We start from the raw sequence: 24,080 nt of genomic DNA, 5'->3' as shown, positions 1-24,080 counted from the left end.
AAAGATCTTATATACTTTTCTTCTTTTCTCCCAGTGAATGTCCCTTCGACTGTAATGGAGGCCATGTCCAGACAAGACACCCTACAGCCATTTAATAAAAGTAGCAAACTATCCCCTGCCACTCCACAGCGATCCGTAGTATTTCCACAGACTCCGTGTAGCAGAAATTTTTCTCTCCTGGATAAATCTGGGTCCATCGAGTCAGGATTTAACCAGATCAGTGTCAAAAACCAACGAGTTCTTGCAAGCCCAACTTCAACAAGCCAACTAAATTCTGAGTTCAGTGACTGGCATCTTTGGAAATGTGGGCAATGCTTTAAGACTTTCACCCAGCGGATCCTCTTACAGATGCATGTGTGTACACAGAACCCTGACAGGTAAAGCCCAGGCTCTCTTTATTTCTGTATCTACTGATAGCCAGATCCACTGCTTTCTTCTTTTATCAAGCTGTTATCATTTTCAAAAACAAGCCATTATTACAAGGACCCCATATGACATAATTCATCTGCAGCTATGTGAAGTAAGCTGATAAAAAGTATTGCTTGACTTCACTATTTGTAAAAACATTTGGTGCCTAAATGTGCAGATAAAAGGAAATAGCTAAGGATATAATCTTGTTTTCAGAGTGGTTTGGTACATCTGATGGAGGCAACAAAATAGAATGAAAATTTATGAATATCATAGATGGAAGAAATGAGGTCAAGATAATTAAAAGTCTCTCTGTCTTCCAAAGATAATCTAACTTGCTGCTCAGTGGCTGTCACAGTCATTTCAGGGTTCACCTATAGTGTGCAATGTGTATGAACTTAATTAAGTACTAAGAGGTAATGAATTGGAATTTTTTGCTTAGTACTATTTTTCTTCATAGCATGCAAACCCATAAATCGTACAAAGCTGTCAAAAGGAAATACCTACTCCACTAGTGATGTGGAGGAAAACAGATGCCACTTATTCAATAAACTAATATCCACACAGAAGAAAAATGTTGACTAGATACCTCAGAGTCAAAGTTGGTTTGAAAGTTTGTCAATACAGAATTTTATGGCTGTGAACTGAGGATGAAATTTAGCTGAACAAGTGAATTAAAATTTCAGGTACTCTGACCGGTGGCACAGTAAATATAATGGAACCATTATTTATGAATCAAAGCTGGTTTATTTGACAATTTTGATAGCTGGCAGGACAAAAGAAAAAAATCAAATTAATTCAATAAAAAAGGCTGCCCGTGTTTTGTCTCTTCTTCAGCTGTGAAGATTTGAACAGAACAGCTGAATCCCTGGAAGGTTGTTCTAAAAGCAGCATTTAATTGTGAATTACAGTTAACAAAAATACTACCAAAAAATACAAAGAGTGAGTCTGTGCATGTGTTTGTATGCATGTCTGTGTCTCTTTGTGCTTATCTAAGTGTACACATATGCTTGTGTGATTCTGTGGGAGTGGAGGTACTAGAGAATAAATCCCTTTTTCTGGAAGAAATGTAAAGCATGGGCAAAGATTCCATTACAAATCTTCATAAAAATTAAAGAATTGATAATACTGTGAATACCTACAAGCCCTGACAACATTTTCTGAATTTTATGCTGGCCTTAGCAGAAACAAATGCCTTTGTGAGGGCTTGCCAAAACTGTGGGACACAACTACTAATTTAAGTGTTACAATGTATAATATCTGTCTCAAAAGGTCCACATGGACTCTCATGTTTCCAGTATTATATCCTAAGCACACTGTAAAGCATAAAATGGTGCAATAGTCCAGAAGAGTCTAGAGTCTAGAAAAGGCATGTTGTGAGGATTTCTCACATACTTTTTCAGTGATTCATCTGATGAGGTGTGACACCTAGATTTCATCCTTTCCTTTACTTGAGCCCATGTCTTCCCTTACGAGGAGCGAAATTGCAGATAATAATTAATTCAAAAAGAGTCTCACTTAAAGGGACTGTTCTTCATTTTAAGTGCCAGCTAAATATTCAATTTGCCAGAGAAAGAAAATTAGGATAATTTTGTCTTACTCTTAGATATTTCATCTTGGAGATGAAAGATCTTGGAGGTGAGAGATTTAATTTTTTAAATTAATTTTATTTATTTTTATTTATTTTGTCCTAAATATCTTGTGTCAAATAGTGTCTGAAACACAGACTGGATTTCAGATCTTCCCTCTTAGAAGTGAACATCATCATTAGTAGGGTACAGATTCATGATGTCTCACCATTCAGTCTCTCCCATGCTTTCAAACACTTTAGCTCAGAATACCCTAGAACATAGTAGGAAAATTATCATGCTGTTTAAAGTCACTGCAATTCATGCTATATTTGAAATTACCAAAATAACAGTTACTGCAGATCATAACTACCCTAGGATCTGGGATCTCATATCCCTGGCTAAATCATTACAGGTTGAGTTTATATCATAGGCAGCTTTTTGTCTTTTAACAGAGATCAGTAAATTGCTTATTTAGGGATACTGTATCTAGAAAAAGTTGTCTTAGTTTTCTTAAACATATTGCATTCCTCTAGATGAAAACTTCCTTAAGAGTTGTACAAAATTTCCAGGAGACAAGAAAGTAAGGTATGATTTGTGAAAGAATACCTCCTTGCCAGCCTGAAGTACTGGATGCAACTCTCTGGTTTGTATTTTCTCAAGGATATCTGCAGCACCACTCCAGCTGATAAACAACTCCCCATTTATTGTCAGCAATTTGTGAACACACCAGTCACTGCATCTTTGATGTGACTGAAGCAGCAGGGCCTGTCATCTCTAGGAAGTAACTTTAGGCTATCTATTCTGGTTTGGTATTTGTTCTTCAAAAATGCTCATTACCTACAGCATGAGGTGCAGGGAAAACATCTTTGAATCTATACAGGAATCCAATTCATGGTCTGAAATTTGAGGAAAGCAGACCACTTGAGACTTGAGAATCCAAATAAAGATATTACAACATAGTTTCAGAAAGAATCTGAATGAGAATAGACACAAAATAGGCCATAATATTCTTAATTCAACTAGGCAGTAAGAAATAAATGGTCCTATTTAACAGGCAGATAATATAATAAATAAAAATAATTTAAAAATATGAATCCAAAATAGGGGGAAATATGAAAATCACTTGCTGTGCTCTCTGTTTTAGTTTAAGATTAAGATTTTTATTTAAACTAACTTTAAAATATTTACTGTTTTACTTTTGTTTTACTTCTCACTTTCCACCAGATTTTTTATCTTGTTATATTTTTAGGGCTTCTCTTTGAACTTAATGGTAACTGGGGTTGGAGTAGATAGGGGAGGTGGAGATTTAAATCCATCTAGTCTTGAATTCTGGGACTTTCTGAGCCTTTGGGACTTTTTTTAAGCCTTGACTAGACAGAGACACTTTGAGAAACTATTTCTTGAAGAAAAAGTGAGAAATCCATTTTCATGGTTTTTGTTGTTGTTGTTTGTTGTGTTGTGTTTTGGTTTGTTTGGTTTTTTCATTTTGTTTTGTTTTATTTTATTTTTTAATTTTTTTTTAAATTTCCTCCCTTCTACTGCAGCAGGAGGCTTCTATTTGGGAGGCTTAAAAAAGGGGTAACCAAAACTCTTTATATCGTACTGAATAATATTTAGAGCAGTTGTTTTTTGTTTTTTTTTGTTTTTTTTTTGTTTTGTTTGTTTGTTTGTTTGTTTTTGTTTTTTTTTTTTAACAGCAACCACTTTTCTATTAATGATGCAATCTTTTTAAATGACACAGCTCTTCCATCTCACTATGATCACCAGATTCAGAATAGGGAGATGGCTGCAGTTCCCAAGACCTCTCTGTGGCACATTTTTATATGCAACATGTACATCTGTGTGATAAATATTATCATTGATTACCATGTATTCAAGCTGATAATTTGAGGGAAAGTCCACTCTATTAGTGTGTCTATGGCTGATAGATTATGGGTGTGATCTGGCACTCACAATTCTTGTTTACTAAAAAGGTATTATTACACTTAAGTTTTGCTGTAGCAACTCTATGTTAAATTGTAAGGGTTTTTTAGGGTTCTTTTTTTTTTGTTTTTGTTTTGTTGTTGTGGTTGGTTTTGTGGGGTTTTTTTTAAACAAGAACTTGACGTTACCAATTTAATAGGTCTTTCTCTCTAAGATTGTGGTTCAGTCCATTTTGTGTTAATATTTTTCTTTATAGGTTCTGTGTCTTTGACCTTGAGGTTCTCCCTAAGTCCATTAATTAATTTGAACATCTCCAAAACAGATTAGAAAAAATAGATGCTGTGAGCAAGCATTGTCTCTTTCTGTTTATTGAGTATTGCTCAATTAAAGTAAACTTCGTGCTGAATTTAATGCTTGTTCTTGCATAATCTTTTCAAAAAGATTTGCAAACTCCCAGCACTCAAAGCTAATAAGAATAACGGGTGTACAGAGCAGCAACTCTCTCTGACAGCTTTACATTTGCAAATGCTTCAAGTGCGCCAGCTTTCTGCTTTTGCTAGTTTCTTCACAAACACTTGTAACAGAGGATCCAGAGCTCCCAGTGGGTCCAGCTCTGCCATCCCTGCTGCTGTTTGGTGCCTGAGGTGCTCAGGACAGCAGCTGTGCTGACTAAGGGGAACACCAAGGCAGCAGGGAATGTGGAGTCCAGAGTCAGGGAAGGTAGCCCACCCGTGGTCCCGCTGATGCTAGGGATGTTTCTGTGTGCAAGTTAGCAGTATCCCAAGGTGTCACTTGGTTCTCTAGCCTTAGTTCAACTTGCTAGAAGAAGGCATTCCTCAAAAATAGCTTTATGTGAGAATAACTGTGACCTAACTCCTCTGAGTGCAGGTGTGCTCTTAATGGTCTGTGCTGTACCAAGGCCTGGTCCTGAAAGCCAGTGTTGGCACTGCTTCAACATGGTCTGCTTTTGTTTTTTTGCAGAGGCTGTGGTGTGGCAGCCTTCCCCCTATAACAATGTGAAATCCTGTCCTGAGTTCAATGGAGTCCTGTGTCCCACGCCTTGAGACCCTGAGATCAATCACCACTTCTAAGCTCAGGAGCAATGCTTCCCATCAGAGAGGAAGTCAGGCAAAACCACCAGAAGTCCTGAATGAATGAACAGGGAACCACTGGATTAATTCAAAGACAAAAAGGAAGCCTACAGAGGATGGAACCAAAGATAGGTAGTCTGTGAGATATACAGTTAGATTGTCCAAGCAGTCAGCAATCAGTTTAAGAAAGCTGAAGCCATGATAGGATTCAATGCGGGCAGGGAAATGAAGAACAATGAAAGCTTCTGTAGTTATGTTTGTGATAAAAGGAAATAAGGAAAAATGTGGGCCCTCTCTAGGAGAAGCAGAAGGCCTCATGACCTGAGACATGAATAAGGTTGAGGCAGTCAATAATTTTTTTTTGCCTCAGTCTTCACTGGGAATTGTTCCAGTCACACCACCCATGTCACAGAAGGCAAAGGAAGTGACTGGGAAAATGAAGAATTGCCAGCTGTAGAAGGAGATCAGATTGGAGACCATCTAAGGAACTCGAAGGTGCACAACTCCATGGGACCTGATGAGATGCATGTATGGGTCCTGAGGGAACTGGAAGACGAAGTGGCTAAGTCACTATCTATGGCTAAGTCAGTATCTGTCATATTTGAGAGGTTGTGGCAGTCTGGTGAAGTTCTCACTGACTGTAAAAGGGGAAACATAAGCTCCACTGTAAAAAAGGAAGACCTGGAGAACTATAGCCCAGCCAGTCTCACCTTGGCACCTGGCAAGAACATGGAGCAGATCCTTCAGGCAACTATGTTAAGGGACATGGAAAATAAGGAGGTGGCTGATGACAGCCAACAGGTAGGGCTTCAGTAACAGTCCAACTCTAGGACTCCCAATATAGGAAGAATGTGCTGGAGAGAGTTATGAGGAGAATCCTAAAGGTGATCAGAGGGAGGAAGACAGGCTGACAGAGTTCAGGTTTTTCAGCCTGGAGAAGAGAAGGGTTCAGGGACATCATATAGCAGCCTTCCAACACCTATAGGGGCCTGAAAGAAAACTGGAGAGAGACTTTTTATGAGGGCATGTAATGATGGAAGAAGGGATAATGGCTTTAAGATGAAAGAGGGTAAATTTGGATTGGATGTAAGAAAGAAATTCTTTACTTTGAGGGTGGTGAGACACTGTAACCGTTTGCCCAGGGAAGCTGTGGATGCTCCATCTTGAGAAGTTGTCAAGGCCAGGTTGGATGGTGCTTTCAGTGGAAGGGGGTTCCTGCCCATGGCACAGGAGTTGGAACTAGGTGATCTTTAAGGTCTCTTCCAACAAAAATCATTCTATGATCAAGTTGGGTTTTTAGTTCTTAGTCCTCAATAAGGAGAAAAGCCCTTTCAACCACATGCCAGTCTCTCTTCTTTCTGCTGGTGCTTTTCCAGCTGTTTGTAAAGGAAAAGAATTACAGAACTGTAATTAACTGCTTGGTCTGTGAGTGTTTCAATGATAGAGTTACAAGTATTCAGGAACTCACTATTAAAGCAATTTCTCTTCTAAGAATTGCACTAGGATTCCATATGTCGCTTGAAAAGACCAAATTCACTTCTTAAAAGAAGAAGTAATTTGAAAATTCAGTGGAAAATAATGGCAAGATTTTTTCAAGAAAATTCAGAGAATTAATAATTTAAGATATATAAAATAAATTTATAATGGGTAGATATATTTGGGAGTCAGAAGGTGGAAAGTATATTGTTTTAGCAGAGGAATACTACAAGATAAAAAAAACTATGCTACTTTTACTTAACAAAAATCTAAAAAGTATCAATCTAAATGTACAGTTATCTGTCAGTAGCTGTTCCAGCTGCATAGATATGGATTTTTCTATTCTTCTCTATTCATATGCTTTGTGCATGTTGAGGGTTCTACATATCCTGCACAAAGCATGAGCTTTGGTGAGGCTCAGTAAGCCTCATATGGGAATATGTGTTTTGTACTGGTCCCATATATGATGTAGTTTCACCCAGAAAAAAAATCAACTACAATTGTGATAAAACTGTAAGACAGGAAAACACATCACCAAGGAGCAAAATCATTCAATATATTTTCTAGGGTAGAGAGCAAAATTTATTCCTTAGTGTTTTCATTTTGTAAATGAGACTCACAAAACTTGGAAAACCTCAAAATAACTACAAAATCTGAAAACTATTACATTAGAGTTGCTCTCTGAATTTTGCTTTAAATGGTATATGTTGCTATAGTGGGCCACCATATAGTCAGAGACTGTAGGATTAGAGTCTCTAGAAAAAGATGGTGGATCACACCTTTCAGTAAAACTAGAGAGCTGATCAATGATGCAGGGGATTAATGATAACAGTGTAATTCCTTCGACAGCAGAATTTGCTTCTAGGTAAGTAGGTTTCCTATCTGCAAGCTCAAAAGAAAGATGTAGAGCTAAAAAAATATGTAACTAGGTGATTAATAAAAAACATTAGAACTGCTTTTGGTGGCTGTCAGAACATCATTCTCAACTGCACATTGCTATACATCAGTCTAGCTGTTCTTAAATGTAACTTAAAATTACTATCTGAGAAGATTTTGATTCACAGGATACCTTGAAGCTCAGAAGGTATGATAAGTTCTTGGTTATTTCAGTGGAAATTAGTTTTTCTGAGCTGGGAGTGCATTCAGTCTAGCAGCGGATCTTTGAAAGTACAGCCTATGAAGTCCAATATTTCTGTCACTGTGTCCCTGTTCCTTCTGTCTGCAAACCTCTGTTATAAAGAGGTCACCATCCTAATTCATTGTCCTGGTGCAGACCAAAGTGATGGCAGAAGACATAACTGCTACATCAAAGGCAGGCGTGATCTGCCCATGTCAATGTACTCACTGAACCGAGCACTGCTCATGTTCAGTCCTTCTGCACCACTTTCATTTTTTTTGAAAACAACATATTGATTTTATTTTCTTCCAAGAAAAATTTCTGAGCTCAGTAAAATGGTTACCAGAGAACAAAATGATAAGTTTTATACTTGCTGAATGACTTTTTTTGCTCTTGGAAAAATAGTAGTATCCAAAAGTTGTCAAAAGTTGACATACTTAAATCTGCATTTGTAAAAATTAGAGCATTTTTAAATGTTACTGTATTTGAATGTATTTATAGGTTCTCTTTTTAAAATGAGCTTTCTCTAATGTGTCTTGTATCTAAGCTTTAAAAAAATTACACATTTTAGTGTTAATCAGCATTGCCTGTGCATAAACCGGAGAAATGCATCCCTTACAAAGAGGAAGGTGACTTCTTTAATATTTTTTCTCCCAAGATGTAGATGAATGGAAAAAATATAGTCAGAGTGATCTAACAATAGGTGATTTCTTACAAGGCTTGTTTTCTTGAGCATCAGCCAGCGAAACGTATTGAGTACTTCGTAAAGAATTCATTTATTTTGAGCCAATGTAGGGGGTGAACCCATATTGCCTGACATCACAACATTCACTTACAACTGGTTTGGAATTTTGACTGTTTACAGAGAAGTTACAGTGTGAATTTTCACTGTGTGAAATTAATCACATTGACTGTTAAAAAAATAAAAGATTAATTGGTTGTACGTAGTGTTGTATAATTTCTTATAGTAGCTATTAAAAATAGATAACCAGAGGCTAATAGATGTTAATGGTCCGCTTCACTATTAAAAAAAAAATCAATGTTTCTTGGATACAGAAAACATTATTGCATTATTTTGCTTATAAGTGTTTGATATGAAAATATCCAAACAAGTAAGTCTGCATTCACAAATCATCTTTGTTTTACCAGCTTTAAACATTTCATGCTAAATTTGAAAAATATTTTCTGTGCAAAATAACTTTGCACTTCAAGAAAGGAGAAAACTAGGCATGTTACTACTTGCCTCCCAATAAGAGAAACAGATAATGAGTTTTTATTATTTTCTTAAAATGTTGTTTTACATGTATTTGTGTATTTTTAAGGGCCACATTATATAAGTTACCTTTCCACAGCTATTATATATTACTTTTAAACTTGTTGGAGAGTAGATTTTCAAATGCAAGTAATTAAAGTAGTAAGCTATTGAGTTATTGATGAATGCTGAGCTATTAATCAAGCTAAAAAATTCTACAATCAGGATTCAGTGCTCTGAAGCACTGTAAAATAATAGTATTTGTGTTCAGTGATGCAAGTAGCCACAATTAAGCAGTTCACTTGACAAATGAGATAGTTCACTTTATTTTGCACTTAATTGAATTGTACATGCTTGGTCACCATTGTCTTCTTCCCTTTAGTTTTGGTTTCTAACCATTTAAACATACGCATTTATTAAAGAGAGAGTAATTGAGCTAAGTTGGCCATTGGCTCTGGAAATGCAGACATCAAGAGTTAAAATGTTGTGTAGGGTAAAAATTATTATTATCCCTCTAGAAAAAAAAATCTTAATTTTTTAAGAGAAAAAATTGGATAAGCATTTAGGATTCTGCCACTAACTCAAAACAAATGTGAAATGGAAAAAACCCCTCTGGGATGTTGATATTAAATCACTATTACCAAGTAGAAATATATAAACATTGTTTCTTCACATTTTATTTTAGTTAGCATTTCAGCAGACCTGTCTCACATTACTGTCTTGTATCCTTTTCTTTCTGTGTCTGCAGTCTGCTTGTTATGATCCTCAATTTGCAACATATCATTTAGTTTTGTTTGTTTGTTTGTTATGTTTGTTTTTAACAAACCGTGGCATTGAAAACCTAAGTTCTATGTTTCCTTCCAAGATCCTAAAAAAAGGCATTTTTAGTCTGGGTGGGAGAAACATGTTAATAAAATGCAAATATATTTAATAGATGTAGGAAAATAGACAGATAATTGTAACATGGTGGTTACTTTTTCCAATATTTCTTACTGAAATACATGATCTCAAAAAACCTAGATTTCTCCAGAGCAATACAAAGAATTTAATTGCAAACAGCTACAGAATACAGGTAGAATACAGGCATAACAATTAGATATTTGTAGGTAAGACTATAGCTGGCACCAACAGACAGGGTTTCATGAGACCCTTATTTCCAAAGTGTGAGGATTTTTTTTGTGGCTGAGGAGTACCATGCTGAGTTGAGAGAATTAAGGCAGGCATATTGACGTGCACTGCTGGGTCAGTAGCTTGTTGAATTATGTTTTATGGGGCATCATGCCCATAGACTCTCATTTAATTCCTGTGCAAGAATTTTACATTTGTTGGAGAGCTCATGAAGTTTCGGGTATGTTTCTCCCAAGAAAGACTCAGAGAAGTGCACCTGCAGTTCTCTTCGAAAGTTATGGAAAGATCAGGTGCTCCCTTCCATATGGTTTCCTGTTCATGTCAACAAAAGGCACTGATGACGTGCTGTTTCTTTTTCCCACTGCAGGCCCTACCAGTGTGGTCACTGCTCCCAGTCTTTCTCCCAACCTTCAGAGCTGAGGAACCACGTAGTTACGCACTCCAGTGACAGGCCTTTCAAGTGTGGCTACTGCGGTCGTGCCTTTGCTGGTGCCACAACACTCAACAATCACATCCGGACACACACTGGGGAAAAGCCCTTCAAGTAAGTACTTGAAGCCAGCAGCCTTTGTCAGCTTAGATTAGAGAGGAAAATGCACTGCTGCTGTTCAGTAGCATCCCCAGCACTCGGCAGAGTTTTCCTTGAAAGCCAAGACTACCAGATAAAACAGTTAGTGGTGAAGCTAAAACCAGAAGTAAAACAGATTTGGTTTTGGGTTCCTTGACATCCCTGAACAATTTTTCCTTCTCTGATGAGATCTTGATTGTTTTAATTAAGTGGTAAGCTGCTGCCAGAGAACCACAGCTGAAAATACAGTCAAGACTGGGACAGGTCATGCTACAAGAACATTAATACGTTTCTTAGATGTCAATAGGCTGAGGTGGATGGAACTTCAAGTGAAAGCTAATTTGGCTCTGGTTAAATATGGGAGAGAAATATGCATCTTCTTTTAGTCTCAGAATCACTGCATACAAAATGCAACTCTGACTTGAGACATAAGTTTTGTAAGATCATAATAATAAATTGATAGTGCTCAGCTTTCCAAGATATTAAAAAAAAAGTCACCTGGTCAAGACAGTTTTTAATTAAACAGACTTTACCTATTTCTGCAGTTTATGTTTACTGAAATTTAAGCTAAGCACACACCTGAGTCTCAGAAATTGTCCCTCTATGCTCACCTCCATCTACAGCACAGTTGATCCAGGCTTATTTTACCTTGTTGTGCAAGACTCTGACTACCTAACAGGAAGTGTTCTCCAAGACAGAAGAAATAGTTCCCATATTTGTGTCTTTTTCTTTGCTGAACTGACAGACCCAGGTTGTACCTGGAACAATTCCACTCGGGAACAAAAGTAATATATTGATATCATCATATATTGTATTGATATCACTTCTTTTAGAACCTGCCTGAATGTTCCTAGGAAGAATGGGAATAAGTGTAGAAGAAGGTGTGCATCTCTCCCAGTTCTCCAAGTGCTGTCTGTTCTCTGTTTACTTTTCTCCTTTTGTCTTTTCTACTTTTGCCATACTGTGCTTTCTGTCTGGTTAATGTAAGAGAGCTCAGCTATTGGGCCTGTCAGAACCCCTCATAACAATCCCGAGAGATACTGGTGGACAGTCTTTGCCTCTATATATGGTTGTAAGAAAGCATGGCCTCCATCCATGGTCTTTGCTGGGAGCAAGGGGACAGAGCTGGAACAAAATGCTGCATATCCAGTACAGAAGAAGTTGCATAGCAGAAATCATGGCCAGGATAGTGTTGTAGGAGGCAAAACATGGAAACTCAGAACATCTAAATATTGACTTCTCTTGAGCCAGTATGTTGAATGCTCAGAGCCCATAGAAAGTGAACCAAAAATGGTGTGAGCAATCAGATTGATTTTATCTAGTTGCTGTGTAAATAGATTTTAGTAATTAATGGAAGAGGTTTCCAGGTCAAAATGGAAAATAGATTTCATTTAATGTTAATGTGTTACTTATGTGTAACCTTGTTGACTCCACTTAATTTTTTTCCTTAACATCCTGTTTTTGTCATGTTTCCAATAGACCTGTTATTTTGCCCCATTTAGAGTCATTATTTTTCCCCTTTGGTTTAGCAATTTTTTTCCCCTTTTCCAAAATGGTCTTGATTACAGCACAATTTCATCTGCGAAAGAGCCTAATGTGTGTACTACAATTGACCAGTTGTCTGGAATTTGTTGTTTGGGGTTTTTTTTGTTTTTGTTTTGCCCTGCTTATGTGGAAGTATTTAAGTATTCCAGGATGGGTCTACCTATTCTTAAAGTTACACAGCAGAGGGACAAAAAATGTGTATGCTCTGCACTGCTTCTTTATGATATATGGCATAATTTCAATCTTGCAAGATTTTTATTTAATTTCTTCCTTAAGCTCAACAAACAGTAGTACCAATTTCTCTCTGTAAGACTTGTTGAAGTATTCACAGTAAGCTGACTAGTAATTTCACATGAAGCTAAAACTGGAGCTGCAGATCTTCCCATCACTGCTAGTCAGATAAGAGGGCACATGTACCTTGATACCGCAAGCTGTTCAAAAGGGCAGATTTGCCTCCCACACAGGACTGCTTGCATTTGAGAGAGGAGGGGCACAAAACTTATCCAGAAACTGATCTACACTCTCTGCTGGAAAAAAAAGAGAGAGCTGCAGCTCATCTTGATGTCTTATCACCATTCAGATTCTCTTTTGAATAAGGGGGTCATGAGACCAGGTAGTAAGAAAGCTTAGAAAAAAAGTCCTCAACAAATTCTAGTAAACAAGAACTGTAAATGGGACAAACAAGACTTTCGTCACTTGATCATGCAATTTAGTTTTTAAGTCCTTATTTACAATGGAATTTAGAGTGTACACTTACCAAAAAAAAGTGCAAGATGGAAAAGTTCATTGAGATATGGTTTCTGTACCTCAAAAAAGTCTGTATTTGTGATGATGCACACAATTCTCTTGACTAATAATTTTACTACTAGAAAGAATGATCATGCATGGTGATAAATTACTTAAATTCTAGATGTTATTTTAAAAATAATAGGCATAATTTTGAAGTTGTTACTAAATTCAGTTTTAAATTTGCTGTTGTCATGAATGCAATCTCATGATTTCAAAGTAAGTATTGCAGTTATTTTGTAAGACAAATTACAGTGAGTGTGGATTAAGCTGACAATCTTAAACACTGAGTATGTTTGTATGTATATTATTTTTAGAATTTGGTTTAAAAAATTGTGAACATAGAGTAACAGCATTTAAAATATTTCAAAGAAATTGTGATGTAAGAGGAAGTTTGTGATTGGTTAAAAAGCTTTTTCTCTGAGAAGGCTTTTTCTTTGTAGGTCCTAGGTAAATTTGGATGTATAGTGGAAGACTTTTCTATTTGCTTTTCATTAAGATAACAATGCTAAGTGAGGTTATCTGTAGTCAAAGCTTTAGCTGCATTGCCTGGACTGCAGGTCCAGTTAGAAGGGATTTCTTTTCATGTCATCACAAGCTATCAAGCCAGCGTCAGCGCTGTAAAGTTTTTGTGTATTCTTATCTTACTGAAGTCTCCACTATGGCTGCTAGTCTGGGAACAAAGCTCTTAAGTAAATTAAAAGGTAGGAGAAAAAGGAAAATTATTTGTCACCTCCCTTTTCTTAAGTTCGTCTCAACACTTCCCACTTCCATTTTAGTAAAACTGAAAAATAGTTAAGGGACTTGCCTGCAGAATCAGGGTTATGCAAAGATCTAATATGCAAGATTCAAACCAAAATAATTAGAGGAAAGATTCTTTCAGCTTGTGATAGCTCAGGTGTTTTTCATTTATTCTTACCAACGTATAAAACTGGGGAGCATTCATTTCAGGTTGAACATTGTACCTGCAGTGACATCTCAGCTTTGCAATATTTTTTTCTGGTTTTGGTTTTTTTTTTAACCCCTTCAAATGAATTTAAAATGTAGTGTTAAATGTTTTTCTTGAATGAAATCCTAAAGTGTTTATTTTGACAGTATTGAATGCAGATTTTTCCCCCTAAAATAGACCCTCAGCATTTTCCTCCTCCAGTCTTTCACAGAGGTTAATATAAATGTGCAAATTAAACCAATCCTGTCTATAATCATCAAAGCACTGTGAAGCAAACAAGCAGACCAGTGATAATGAGGGCTATCTAAACAAAATCAGTAAACACAGTACTGCAGAAATATTTAAAACCCGTTGATGTTCTTTGTGAATTTAAGAACAGTTCTGCTTAGCACCTCCACCCAAGCAAATCATATAGGGAAACTTTGTGGTGGATTGAAGTCCTGAGTTTAAGGAGGTCGAATGCTGTAATACACTGGTCTGTACAATTACAATGAAGGCACACACACATTGTAAAAGAAGATAACAGGGATCTAGTTTTCACTGATAGTATTTAATTGTTTGAGGACTTTGGAATTGCTTCTTTGGATCTACATTGTGTCTGAGACTGTTTAAATTACTCTCACATGCCGTTGAATGGCCCTAAGTGGAAATTAAGTTGTATCTCAGTTAATAGGTATAATTATTGGCAATACATGTATCTGCACTTGAGGCTTAACCAAAATTTGATATGTCTAGTAGTCAGGCTTGGGCTCAGCCTCATGGTTGCTTTGTGGATGGTCACATGAGAGATGGACTCTTTTTCCTTTCTGACAATTTTGACTACTATTAAAATTTCCAACAACACGTGTATGGCTTATAGTATGGAAATATGCACACACAAACCAACACACACACATGCTTATTGATCTCATAGGCTTATGGCAGTTGTTATTCTGCTATGATGGTCTGGGAAAGAATTGTTGATAGAGGGAGAGAGTACATAATAATTCAAGAGAAAAATATTCCTGCTCTTCCTCCTATTCTTACCTCCTGTGAGATAGTAATGCTGACTGCTATGACACTATTATCTTCACCTTTTCTGTCAGTTTGTATCCAGCAACAACTTCTGTGGACTATGTTGAAAAGAGGAGTCAGGAGCCTAATACAGATCTCTGTCAATAAGCCAGGTACCTATGTATCCAAAACTATTGTCCTGGAAACACCATCCACATCATTTGGAAGTGCCTAGACAATCCTGGGCACCTTGGGTACTGAAGGAACATCTGAAGGTTACCCAGGTACAAGAAAAAGACAGGAAATTAGGCACCTTTCCAAAGGCTTTATCCTGACTGGTGTCCAAGGGCTGTGTAAGCACAGACAGCAAAGTCTGGCCCTCATCAACATTTGGCACCCACATCTCTCCTATTCAAAGGGTAGATGCTTGTAGCAAGAGATTTATTCTTTTTCTGTTCTCTCTTTAGCATCCTTCTTCCCTGTGCCTTTATGGTAGTATATCCGAACAGCCCGTACCTGGGAGGTTAGAGCACTCATATGGCAGAAGAATCTTGTGGGTAAAGGATGGGAACTTGCATTTTAAAGAAATACTGTAATCCTTGCTCTGAGCTTTCAAGAGCATTGCAAGGTGGTGAGTGAATGCAGTGCCCAGCTCTAGCCTGCCAGGCAAGCTCCAGAAAGGATAAGCAGGCCTGTCACAGCTTCATGCCCAATGGTTTTAGTGAGTAATTTTGTCTTTTGATCAACCTATAGTCTTTACCTCAATGACTGATGGTGCCTGGGCAACCTGATGCCTTGTATTTCTTTTATTTGGCCAGGCTCTTACAGTGAGGTGTTGCCACACATGATTTTGAGGGTTATTTTGCAACTGTATCATTTACAGCTTCGTTAGGTGAGGATTCAAGCCTCCTATTGGTCAGGAAGCAAAGTACTTTTCTTTGTAGACATCAAAATAACAAAACTATCAAGTTTGAGTAGACGGTAATATCTCATACAGACTAAGTTAACCCCCAGTCTTAAAATTGATTCTAATGCTTCTGTGATAGATATATATATATGTATATAAAAATAATACAATAATTTGCAAGTTTGTCAGGCAATGAAATTTAGTATATTTTGACACACTCATCCAGTAACTAATCAGTTTTCTAATAAACAATCAGCAGTACACTAATGTGTCATCAGCACTTCAGGAGCTCTGGAGAGTGGATGATCTGCACATAGACGTTAATGAATACCCAAAAAATCATTAAGTAATCAATACTTCTGAGTTATTTTCATTGAGCTGATAGGTCTGATACATTAAAGCTGACGTTTTACATTTGTCAAGATCACAGTGCAGTTTTTAACAGTGGAACAGGATGCTAAAAATATTCCATGAAAGACAATCAAAGAAACACAACTTAAAAGTGTTGACGTTTTAGATTGGGACAGTAACCTGGATGAATGACTCTGTAATGTCTGTGCTAAATATTCCTGAAGCAGAACTTTATTACTAAAAATTAGTAATGTGAAGAACACCTACAATTATGCATATGTGTAAATATCTTTCTTTCTTTTTATTATAAGCAGCTAGATCAGTTACACTTCACAGTTCACTTTCTATCATTCACATCAGGAGAGAGAGAGAAAGATTAATATGAATTAGAGTCCTTTTTTTTCTTCATTTGTCCTTTGAAGGTGAAGAAGTAATTTTTGTGATACTTTTATGATAATCTTCTTTGAAGATAAAGCATCACACAACACTATTAAATCAAAGATGGCTTTTGGAGAAAACACAATACAAGAAGAATATGCTGCATCCATATTTGTGACTCAACAATAACCCCTCTCCTATCCCTTCCAAAATTCAATTACTTTGTTAATTAATTCACACATTAATTTTTTTTGCAGATTTTGGTTCTCTAAGAAAGGACAGGGTAGAAAGATAAGTGAACATAAAAGACAGTGAAGCAAACACTGGTGACTGTTATGAGTTCTTGCTCAATCCACAGATTTCTGAAATAGTGTGGATGTTGTCGGGTAATTAAATAACCACTAACTCTGTGTGCCTCTTTAAAATGAACCCCACTAACATAGTCGGATCAGATAAACAAAGAGTTTTCTCGTGTTCTAGAACTGAATGATTATTGCTTTGTGATTTCTCATCCTCCAATAGGCAATTGTGGTTTTTAAATTAGCAGAAGGTGAAATTCTATTTGTCATCAATTTCTCTTAGGGGTTACAGAGCAGAAAACTGCAGACAAGCTTCTTCTTTGATGGCTCACTCCTAAAAATCTCTTTTTGTTCTTTATCTATTTGAACTGACAGTGATCAGAGCTACAGCAGGACAGGCCTCTCTGGAGAAATCACCTTCCCCCTGTCTATTGACAGATTCCTCTGTTCTGAATCAGACAGGCCTTGTCCCATCATAGGCATCAAGGCCTTGGAAGTAGCCACCAATTACACCTCTTGAGCCAGTAAAATCTGAAGCCACTTTTGAGTGTCTGTTCTGATTAGGCAGGATGTGACAAAGCCCATCACCCACCTCCCAGAGCAGTTCCCTGGTCTCAATTTTCTCTCTTGCCTTCACCAGGTGCGAGAGGTGTGAGAGGAGCTTCACACAAGCTACCCAGCTGAGTCGACACCAGAGGATGCCCAATGAGTGCAAGCCAATAACAGAGAGCACAGAATCAATTGAAGTGGATTAACTGATTGACTGGTTGGAATTAAACTGCAAGGAAAGTCATGATTAAATGTCACGGACACTTAAGCAAAACCAAAGATTTCCTCTGAGCAACTTTCAATCAGTCCCAGAAAACCAAAAGCAGTAATAAAATAAGTAAGATGTTAAGAGATATTGATCCTGGCATGGAAGTGAGACCAGGAAAGAGATTATTTATTTATGACTAGGGATGAGTCTTATTTCAATTGACAAGTTACTTGGGGCTGTTAACATTTCAAGTCCCTCCATGTATTGCTTTAATTCTAAAAACCTTTATAATTGTTATTTAATGCCAAAGTGAGGAATCTCAAGGGTTACTCCGCTCATAGTTATGACCGAGAATGCACATGGACTTGTTTATTGTTGCACCTTTTTTGTAGCATGACTCAAAGGACCCAGATATAATCCGTACATTTGGCTGGGCTGGGCTAAGTTGATCTTGAGATGGTTGTAATAGAAATTGCTGTGTGGGATGGGAAGTGATCAAGAGCTATACCTGGGTCAGTGTCAGCCGCCTCAGACCAAAGGGCATTTCATTTCCATATCTCATGCCTCACACTCTGTGCACTTTTTCATGCAAGTAGTTTGCATTGGCATTGGCATAGATATTCTGGGGGGAAATAAAAAGCCAAGAAAAGGAAAAAAAAGAAGAAAAACAAGGAATGTTGTATATCTGCAAATACACATTATATAAAGAAACAAGTAGGAAAACTATGTTAAACTAATAGAGCTTTCAAATTCAGTCTAATTGTTATCAAAGACAAAGAGGTGATAGAAAGTATTTTAAACATTTAAGATTCAAGTCTACATGTAAATCATATTATGAGGAGCAAAACACCAAGAAGACATTTTTTGTTTGGGTGACGGATTTAATGTCATGCTGATTTCTAGGAAATCTGATCAGAAATCCAAGCTGTAGTCCACTGATATTTTTATTCTGTTGGTTTGGATCAAATTGAAAATGCTCCTGTATTAGATGAAGCTTTAAATATAGCTGGGCTGAGTTTCAAAACAAAAGGTAAATCTGAACTCAGATACTATGTAAATTTCTTGGACACTTCATAGTATTCACTTAATGGAAATTTGCCTGGTACAGTGAATGAAAGAAAGCCAAAATATTCCCAACATCAAGGTAAAAAACTCAGATGTCATTACGTTGATTTGATCTACTTTTATTTGTGCTTTTATCCATGAAGTATTTCAGATTTCATGATTTTGTCTAATGAAAGTATGTTTTTCACTCCTAGAGACCCGCAGTGAGCAGTTTATGTATTGATTGTCTCAATGCTAGAGCTGTAGATTGATAAAAATGAAAAAAAAAAAAAAAGAAAGAAAAAAACCCAACCCCCCCCACACATAACAAAAAAAAAAAAAAAAAAAAAAAAGAGAAAAAATAAAATAAAATAAAAAAACCCACCATCACCAAGAAGCAAAACCTAAACAGTTCTGAGGTCATGCTATATCATAAGGTAAAACTGCAAAATAAAATTGTGGAGATTATGGGGATTAAAACAGAATAATTCAGTTTTGCACCAAAACTGAAGTGCTGACTGGCTCATAAGGGCTCAGTTGATTATAATAAGTATTTTAAACACATTTATGGGGATGATTTTAAATATGTAGAGAATTAAGTATCCAGTTCTGTAAAGGGCTAGACAGAATCAGCTTCAAATTTAATACCAGATTCAGGCCATTTATGAATTCTGCAGAGAGATCAAGCAGAAAAAGAGCCTGCAGTAAAATTCAAATGCATTTAGAAGGAGTTTAAAAGCTAAGACATCCTTACTGGGTGAGGTTCATTTATTATATTACAAAAACTACACTGCAGAATCTGGAGTTTGCAAAGCTTTGCAGGGAATTACTTTGGAAGTATTTGTGTCTGGCTAGGAAAAATTTAAAAAACATTGTGGGGGAAAAAAAGATTTTTTTATCATTGTTCTAGAGAGTACCAACTTATCTCATAAAGAAGCTTCATTCCTGTGAGTTTCCAGCTCTGTTTCTCAGTGCAGAGATATGGGGCGCAAGCGATTCTGTCATCACTTGCCTGATTTTATCCTCAAAACTATGTGAGACTCTTAGCTACTATATAAATGTATTTGTTTGTTTGTTTGTTGTAGGTTCAAAGAAGCATGGGAAGCTGGGTAGGAAGATTTGTAACTTAAAGGTGTCTATCTGAACACTGTTTTGTTCCTAGCAAGGCTAATGAAACAGAAGAAACCAAAATCAGATCCTAAACCTTTCAGACCCTCATGCCTTGTAGTTCACATCTTCCCTTATTTAAGCGACTTAATCTAAAGTACACATTCTGGTGGGGCACCAACTTTTAGTTAACATTTGAACAGTAGCTGTATATCATTTCTGCAAGTAAATGGTTTAAAGACATAAAAAGAGAGCAGGAATTAATAAATAGAGTAAGAAAGAAAATGTCATGCTCTGAGAAGCAGCTATGTTAGATCAGTGACTTGTGCTGTTGCACCTAACTGTGCCCTTGTATTCAAGGAAGTGGTTGGTGGCAGTGCAGAGCAATCCACCTCGTGCAGAAAGGGATTGGTAGTTAAATCCTGCAGTGCAAATAGTATGTAAGTATGTGCTTACAGATATTGCAAGTTCCCTGCTGACTACAGGCTTACTTGTATGTTTTTTATTTAAACATGTGTCTAAATACTCTCCTGAATGAGTGTGAAGTAAAGATCAATTATTTCAAGATTTTACTGGATTTGTTTTTAAAAATGCACTAGAGTAGTATGTCTGCAGAACTTATTTTTTTCTTCCAAATAATTCTTTCTTGTGTAAATCACTACGTTGTGCCATGTGCCTAAGCACAATTTCAATTATTGTATTATTTTATACATGGCATTTTCACAACAGATTTGGCAGCATATAAAAGCAATACAGTGAAACCCCATGATTTCATAGTGGGTTTATCTTGAATACAATGTTTGGCATTCTGTTACGATATAGCAAATGTAAAACTAACATGAAGAAACTAATGCATCCCAGGTTTGGACTAAAGGGAATCCAGTTCCTGCCTGAACTTCCCAAATGCTGAGTGAGTTTTAGTTCATGTACTGATGGAACAAATGTACATTTAGATCTATTATGCATACAGTATGTGTTTGCACACAGTAAACTGAAGCAGTAAGTGTAGTACAATTATCTTTAAATGTAGTGATTATGTGCCTGCCATTTCAGAATTTCTGAAGCACTTGGCATCTCTGTTTTGTAGTCTGCTAAAAAAACCAAGCTTTTGGTTTTGGGATTTTTTTTTTTCATCCAACTCTGAACATGTTGGAAGTCATATTTAAAAATTGTGCCTAGTTCTGATTTTTTTTTCAGTGTGGAATTAAATTTTATACATTCATAGAGTTATGCCTTTCAGAAATACTTTAGGTCCTTTATAAACCTGCAGTTATAGCCCCTAAATATGATAGTTTTTAATGCAATTTTATTTTCTTCCCATGAAAGAAAATTGAGTGGTGAATAATGTAATAATTTCAGCATATTACATACTAGAAACTTACAAGCAGTGATGTGTATATCTTTTTCTTTGGGTAACATCATCTCTCCTTTAAATTAATATTTATTTTTGTATGGTGCCATTGCATTATGTGATGCTGTCTTATAGCTGAAAAAATGATGTTATTTCAAACAAATAAATAGGTGAATGTCTAAAAGTAAGTCCTCATTGCTTTTGAGAGTCATCAGTTGCTATGATTTTTTTAGAAATTACAATTAAAACACTATTCTGTTCCATCCAAGTCCTTATGTATATAGGATTCCAGAAAACAAAATATTCTGGGATTGCATGAAATTTATTTTTTTTCTCTAGATTTTGGAAGTTTTAACATCATCAAGCTAGTCTGAAAAATTACATAAATCCACTCTATAGATGTAGAGTATGTTGAAGGGGTCCTGTGTTGTAATAAAAATGCTAATAACACTGTAATTAGAAAGATAAACAAATGCTTGCATTTGTTAAACTTCATAAAATTCATCTTTTTTACTGCCAAGGACCAACTAAGTCATGCATGTAGCTGTATTCTTGTGATATCAATTGTAAAGATTGCATTGTGTTTAAATGAAAATAACAGGCGCACATTTAAAAAGAAGATGAAGAAATGTAAATATATTTGTTTAATAAAACATTTCTATTACTGTACCCTAAGCCTTTGTCTTACGTTAATATTAGATATGGAATTCTGTCCATGCTGTGCAGAAAACCAAATAGTCTATGTGATTAAGGCAGCCTCAAATAATCACTGTGCCTTGCTGCAGTTGTCATTATTTGTTTCCAAAAGGTGTCTGCCACTTGGAAGTTGCAAACTCTTTTGCAGCAAGAAAAGACTGAGATCAAGTTTAGTTTTCTTGTTCACTGGGTGTCACTACTGCTGTTGATGTAATGCTGAGGGCACAGTGCAGTCATATGCTCAACAATCGTTTGGGATTCATTGGTACAGGTTATGATGTAAATCACGTCATACTGTAACCAAGTCTTTCTATTCTGTGTACTCAAGTGTGGGGCCCTTTTATGGTTGGTGGCCTGAGTCTTTTTTAGTTATCCGAATCCTAATTTAAAAGGATCACCATCTAGTGGACTGACAGAATTTCAAAGTTCCAGCTGCTGTGATCTCCGAGCTCATTCTTTAAAAGTCACTCTAAAACCCAAGCTAAAAGCAATAATTATGCTCCACTGCAAGGGACCTTCAATGCCTTTTTTGGCATTATTTCACTGCCATTGTGTATGTTGAAGAGCAGCGATTAGTTCACTAAGTCACCCCTTGTTCCACTTGAAAAAATATCACTTAAATATGAGAAAAATATATCAGCTTCTATAATTTTTCATGCTATATGACCTTTACCATAGCACAAGAACCACCATGGTAGAATAATTGTGCAAAACTACCGTACTTGAGAAAATACTCAGGTAAATGGGCCAGCAGACTGCCTGCTGGTTTGCAAGTAGCAGGGATAGTCAATCATTTAAGCAAGCTTCTATACATCCAAGAAAAGTTCTTTATAACAAGAAATTGTATTGAGTCATGCTGTATGAGATTATGTCACCAAACCCACATAATTTGTCATGAGTTAATGAGACACAAATGTCTAAAGGGGGTGGTGGGTGGAGGAGTCCTTTGGCTGATGGCCCAAACTATGACGTAAAAGAGTCCTGGGGTCCACCGTTTTGAAACTCTTTGGGTACATGGTTTAGAAGAGGTGAGGCTCAGGTCTGCTAATATTTTTCTTCTAATCCATTTACTGAACTTTTTTAGCTGGGATAAGGACTAGGAGTGTGCTGCTTCTTTACTTTTGTCTCTGAATATGATTATTGAAATATAGGGAGGAATCAATCCTGTATTAAAGTGCAAAAGACCAGCAGAACAAAATAGCATCAGTCTTATTGTTCGGCTGTTGTTTTTTATCCAAACAAAGTGGACACTTACTCCCAAACAAATACACAAGAGATCAGCAGTGTCCAAGTCACTGCACACCCTGTTTAGGTAGCCTCCTTGGTATCACACAGAATCTGCCACTTAAAACAAGTCCAGTGACTTCTTAACACCCAAAAAACCCACAAACCCAAGCTACACTTGAATTGATGGCACACATGTTGAAGCAGCGCTCTGACCTCCACATACTGAGTGTTGATTCCCACAGCCTCAGACATCTGTAGCTACTTGCTAAGGGACAGTCAGTAAAACAGTTTGACAGCAAACTGGGACAATCTCATGTTCCATGGCTGCCGGGGGTCTGATAGCCCTTTGGATTAGACCAATATAATGTGGGGTGCTTAACACACCCAGTTGCCTGGTGAAATCTGAATCTCTTGCATAGGTGTAAAACAAACTAAGAAGACCACAGATATCCAAACACAGCCACAGGAGGTTTCCTATCCATACTAACAGTATAGGAGACCTAGATAACCAAATATGATGGGAACTGGTCCAAGGACATGGGGAGGGAAGAGGAACATATAGTCTATCTCAAAATGGATCCAAATCTTTGCACTCAATTCAGTATGTCTCACATCTGAAGAAAGCATTGACAAACCTTAATTTTTAAAAAACTATTTTTATTACAGATAACATAATGTTAGAGACACCTCAGTCTTGAAAAGCCACATTAGTGAAGTCTGGGTTATCCATTGTAGCCATAGTTGGATCACTCTGTCTTTCTCTCCAGTGTCATCTTCTCCACCAACCACAGCAGATGAATGTTACCAATACTTCTCAATGGATTTAAACTTTTTCCAGTCTTCAGTCTTCTCCCCCCTCCCATCTTGTCATAATTTTCATACATCATACTTCTATTTTTCTCTTCCCCTCTGACATTATTGCATTCAATCATTCTCCTCATCTCTAGAGTTTCTCCAAATAAGTTTGCAAATGACCAAGGAAGGGACTTGTATTTGTTTATACTGGCACAACAAGTCACAGAAATACATTTTTTTTATAATCTTAGCCTCAATAGAATGAGTCAAACTATAACAGTCATGGAGAGTTTTCAACCTGGAATTTGTTTTTTTCTTTTTTAAGGGAGCCAAGAACATTTCAGTACACACACTACTAGTG

The 24,080-nt window shown here is 36.7% G+C and overlaps 1 protein-coding gene and 1 long non-coding RNA gene across 2 annotated transcripts in view; one reads left to right on the top strand and one right to left on the bottom strand.

The window, feature by feature from the left end:
* PRDM6 (PR/SET domain 6) overlaps positions 1–18,010 on the top strand; it is a 74,492-nt gene extending 56,482 nt beyond the window's left edge. The window contains exons 6-8 of the mRNA XM_051789389.1: positions 35–377; positions 10,334–10,510; positions 17,383–18,010. Of these exons, the coding sequence (XP_051645349.1) occupies positions 35–377; positions 10,334–10,510; positions 17,383–17,497 (635 nt within the window). The 3' untranslated portion in view covers positions 17,498–18,010. The remainder of the gene's footprint in view (positions 1–34; positions 378–10,333; positions 10,511–17,382) is intronic.
* LOC127471970 (uncharacterized) overlaps positions 1–23,189 on the bottom strand; it is a 30,383-nt gene extending 7,194 nt beyond the window's left edge. The window contains exons 1-2 of the long non-coding RNA XR_007904816.1: positions 23,138–23,189; positions 18,008–18,121 (exon numbers count right to left, since the gene is read on the bottom strand). This is a non-coding gene — a long non-coding RNA (uncharacterized LOC127471970). The remainder of the gene's footprint in view (positions 1–18,007; positions 18,122–23,137) is intronic.
* Between the last annotated feature and the right edge of the window lie 891 nt (positions 23,190–24,080).

This window comes from Manacus candei, unplaced genomic scaffold (genome assembly GCF_025592945.1).
Source record: "Manacus candei isolate 608988 ecotype Guabito, Panama unplaced genomic scaffold, ASM2559294v1 h1tg000027l, whole genome shotgun sequence".
Lineage (NCBI taxonomy): Eukaryota > Metazoa > Chordata > Aves > Passeriformes > Pipridae > Manacus > Manacus candei.
Note: the sequence above shows the minus strand (reverse complement) of the source record. Positions and strands in the feature narration are given on the sequence as shown.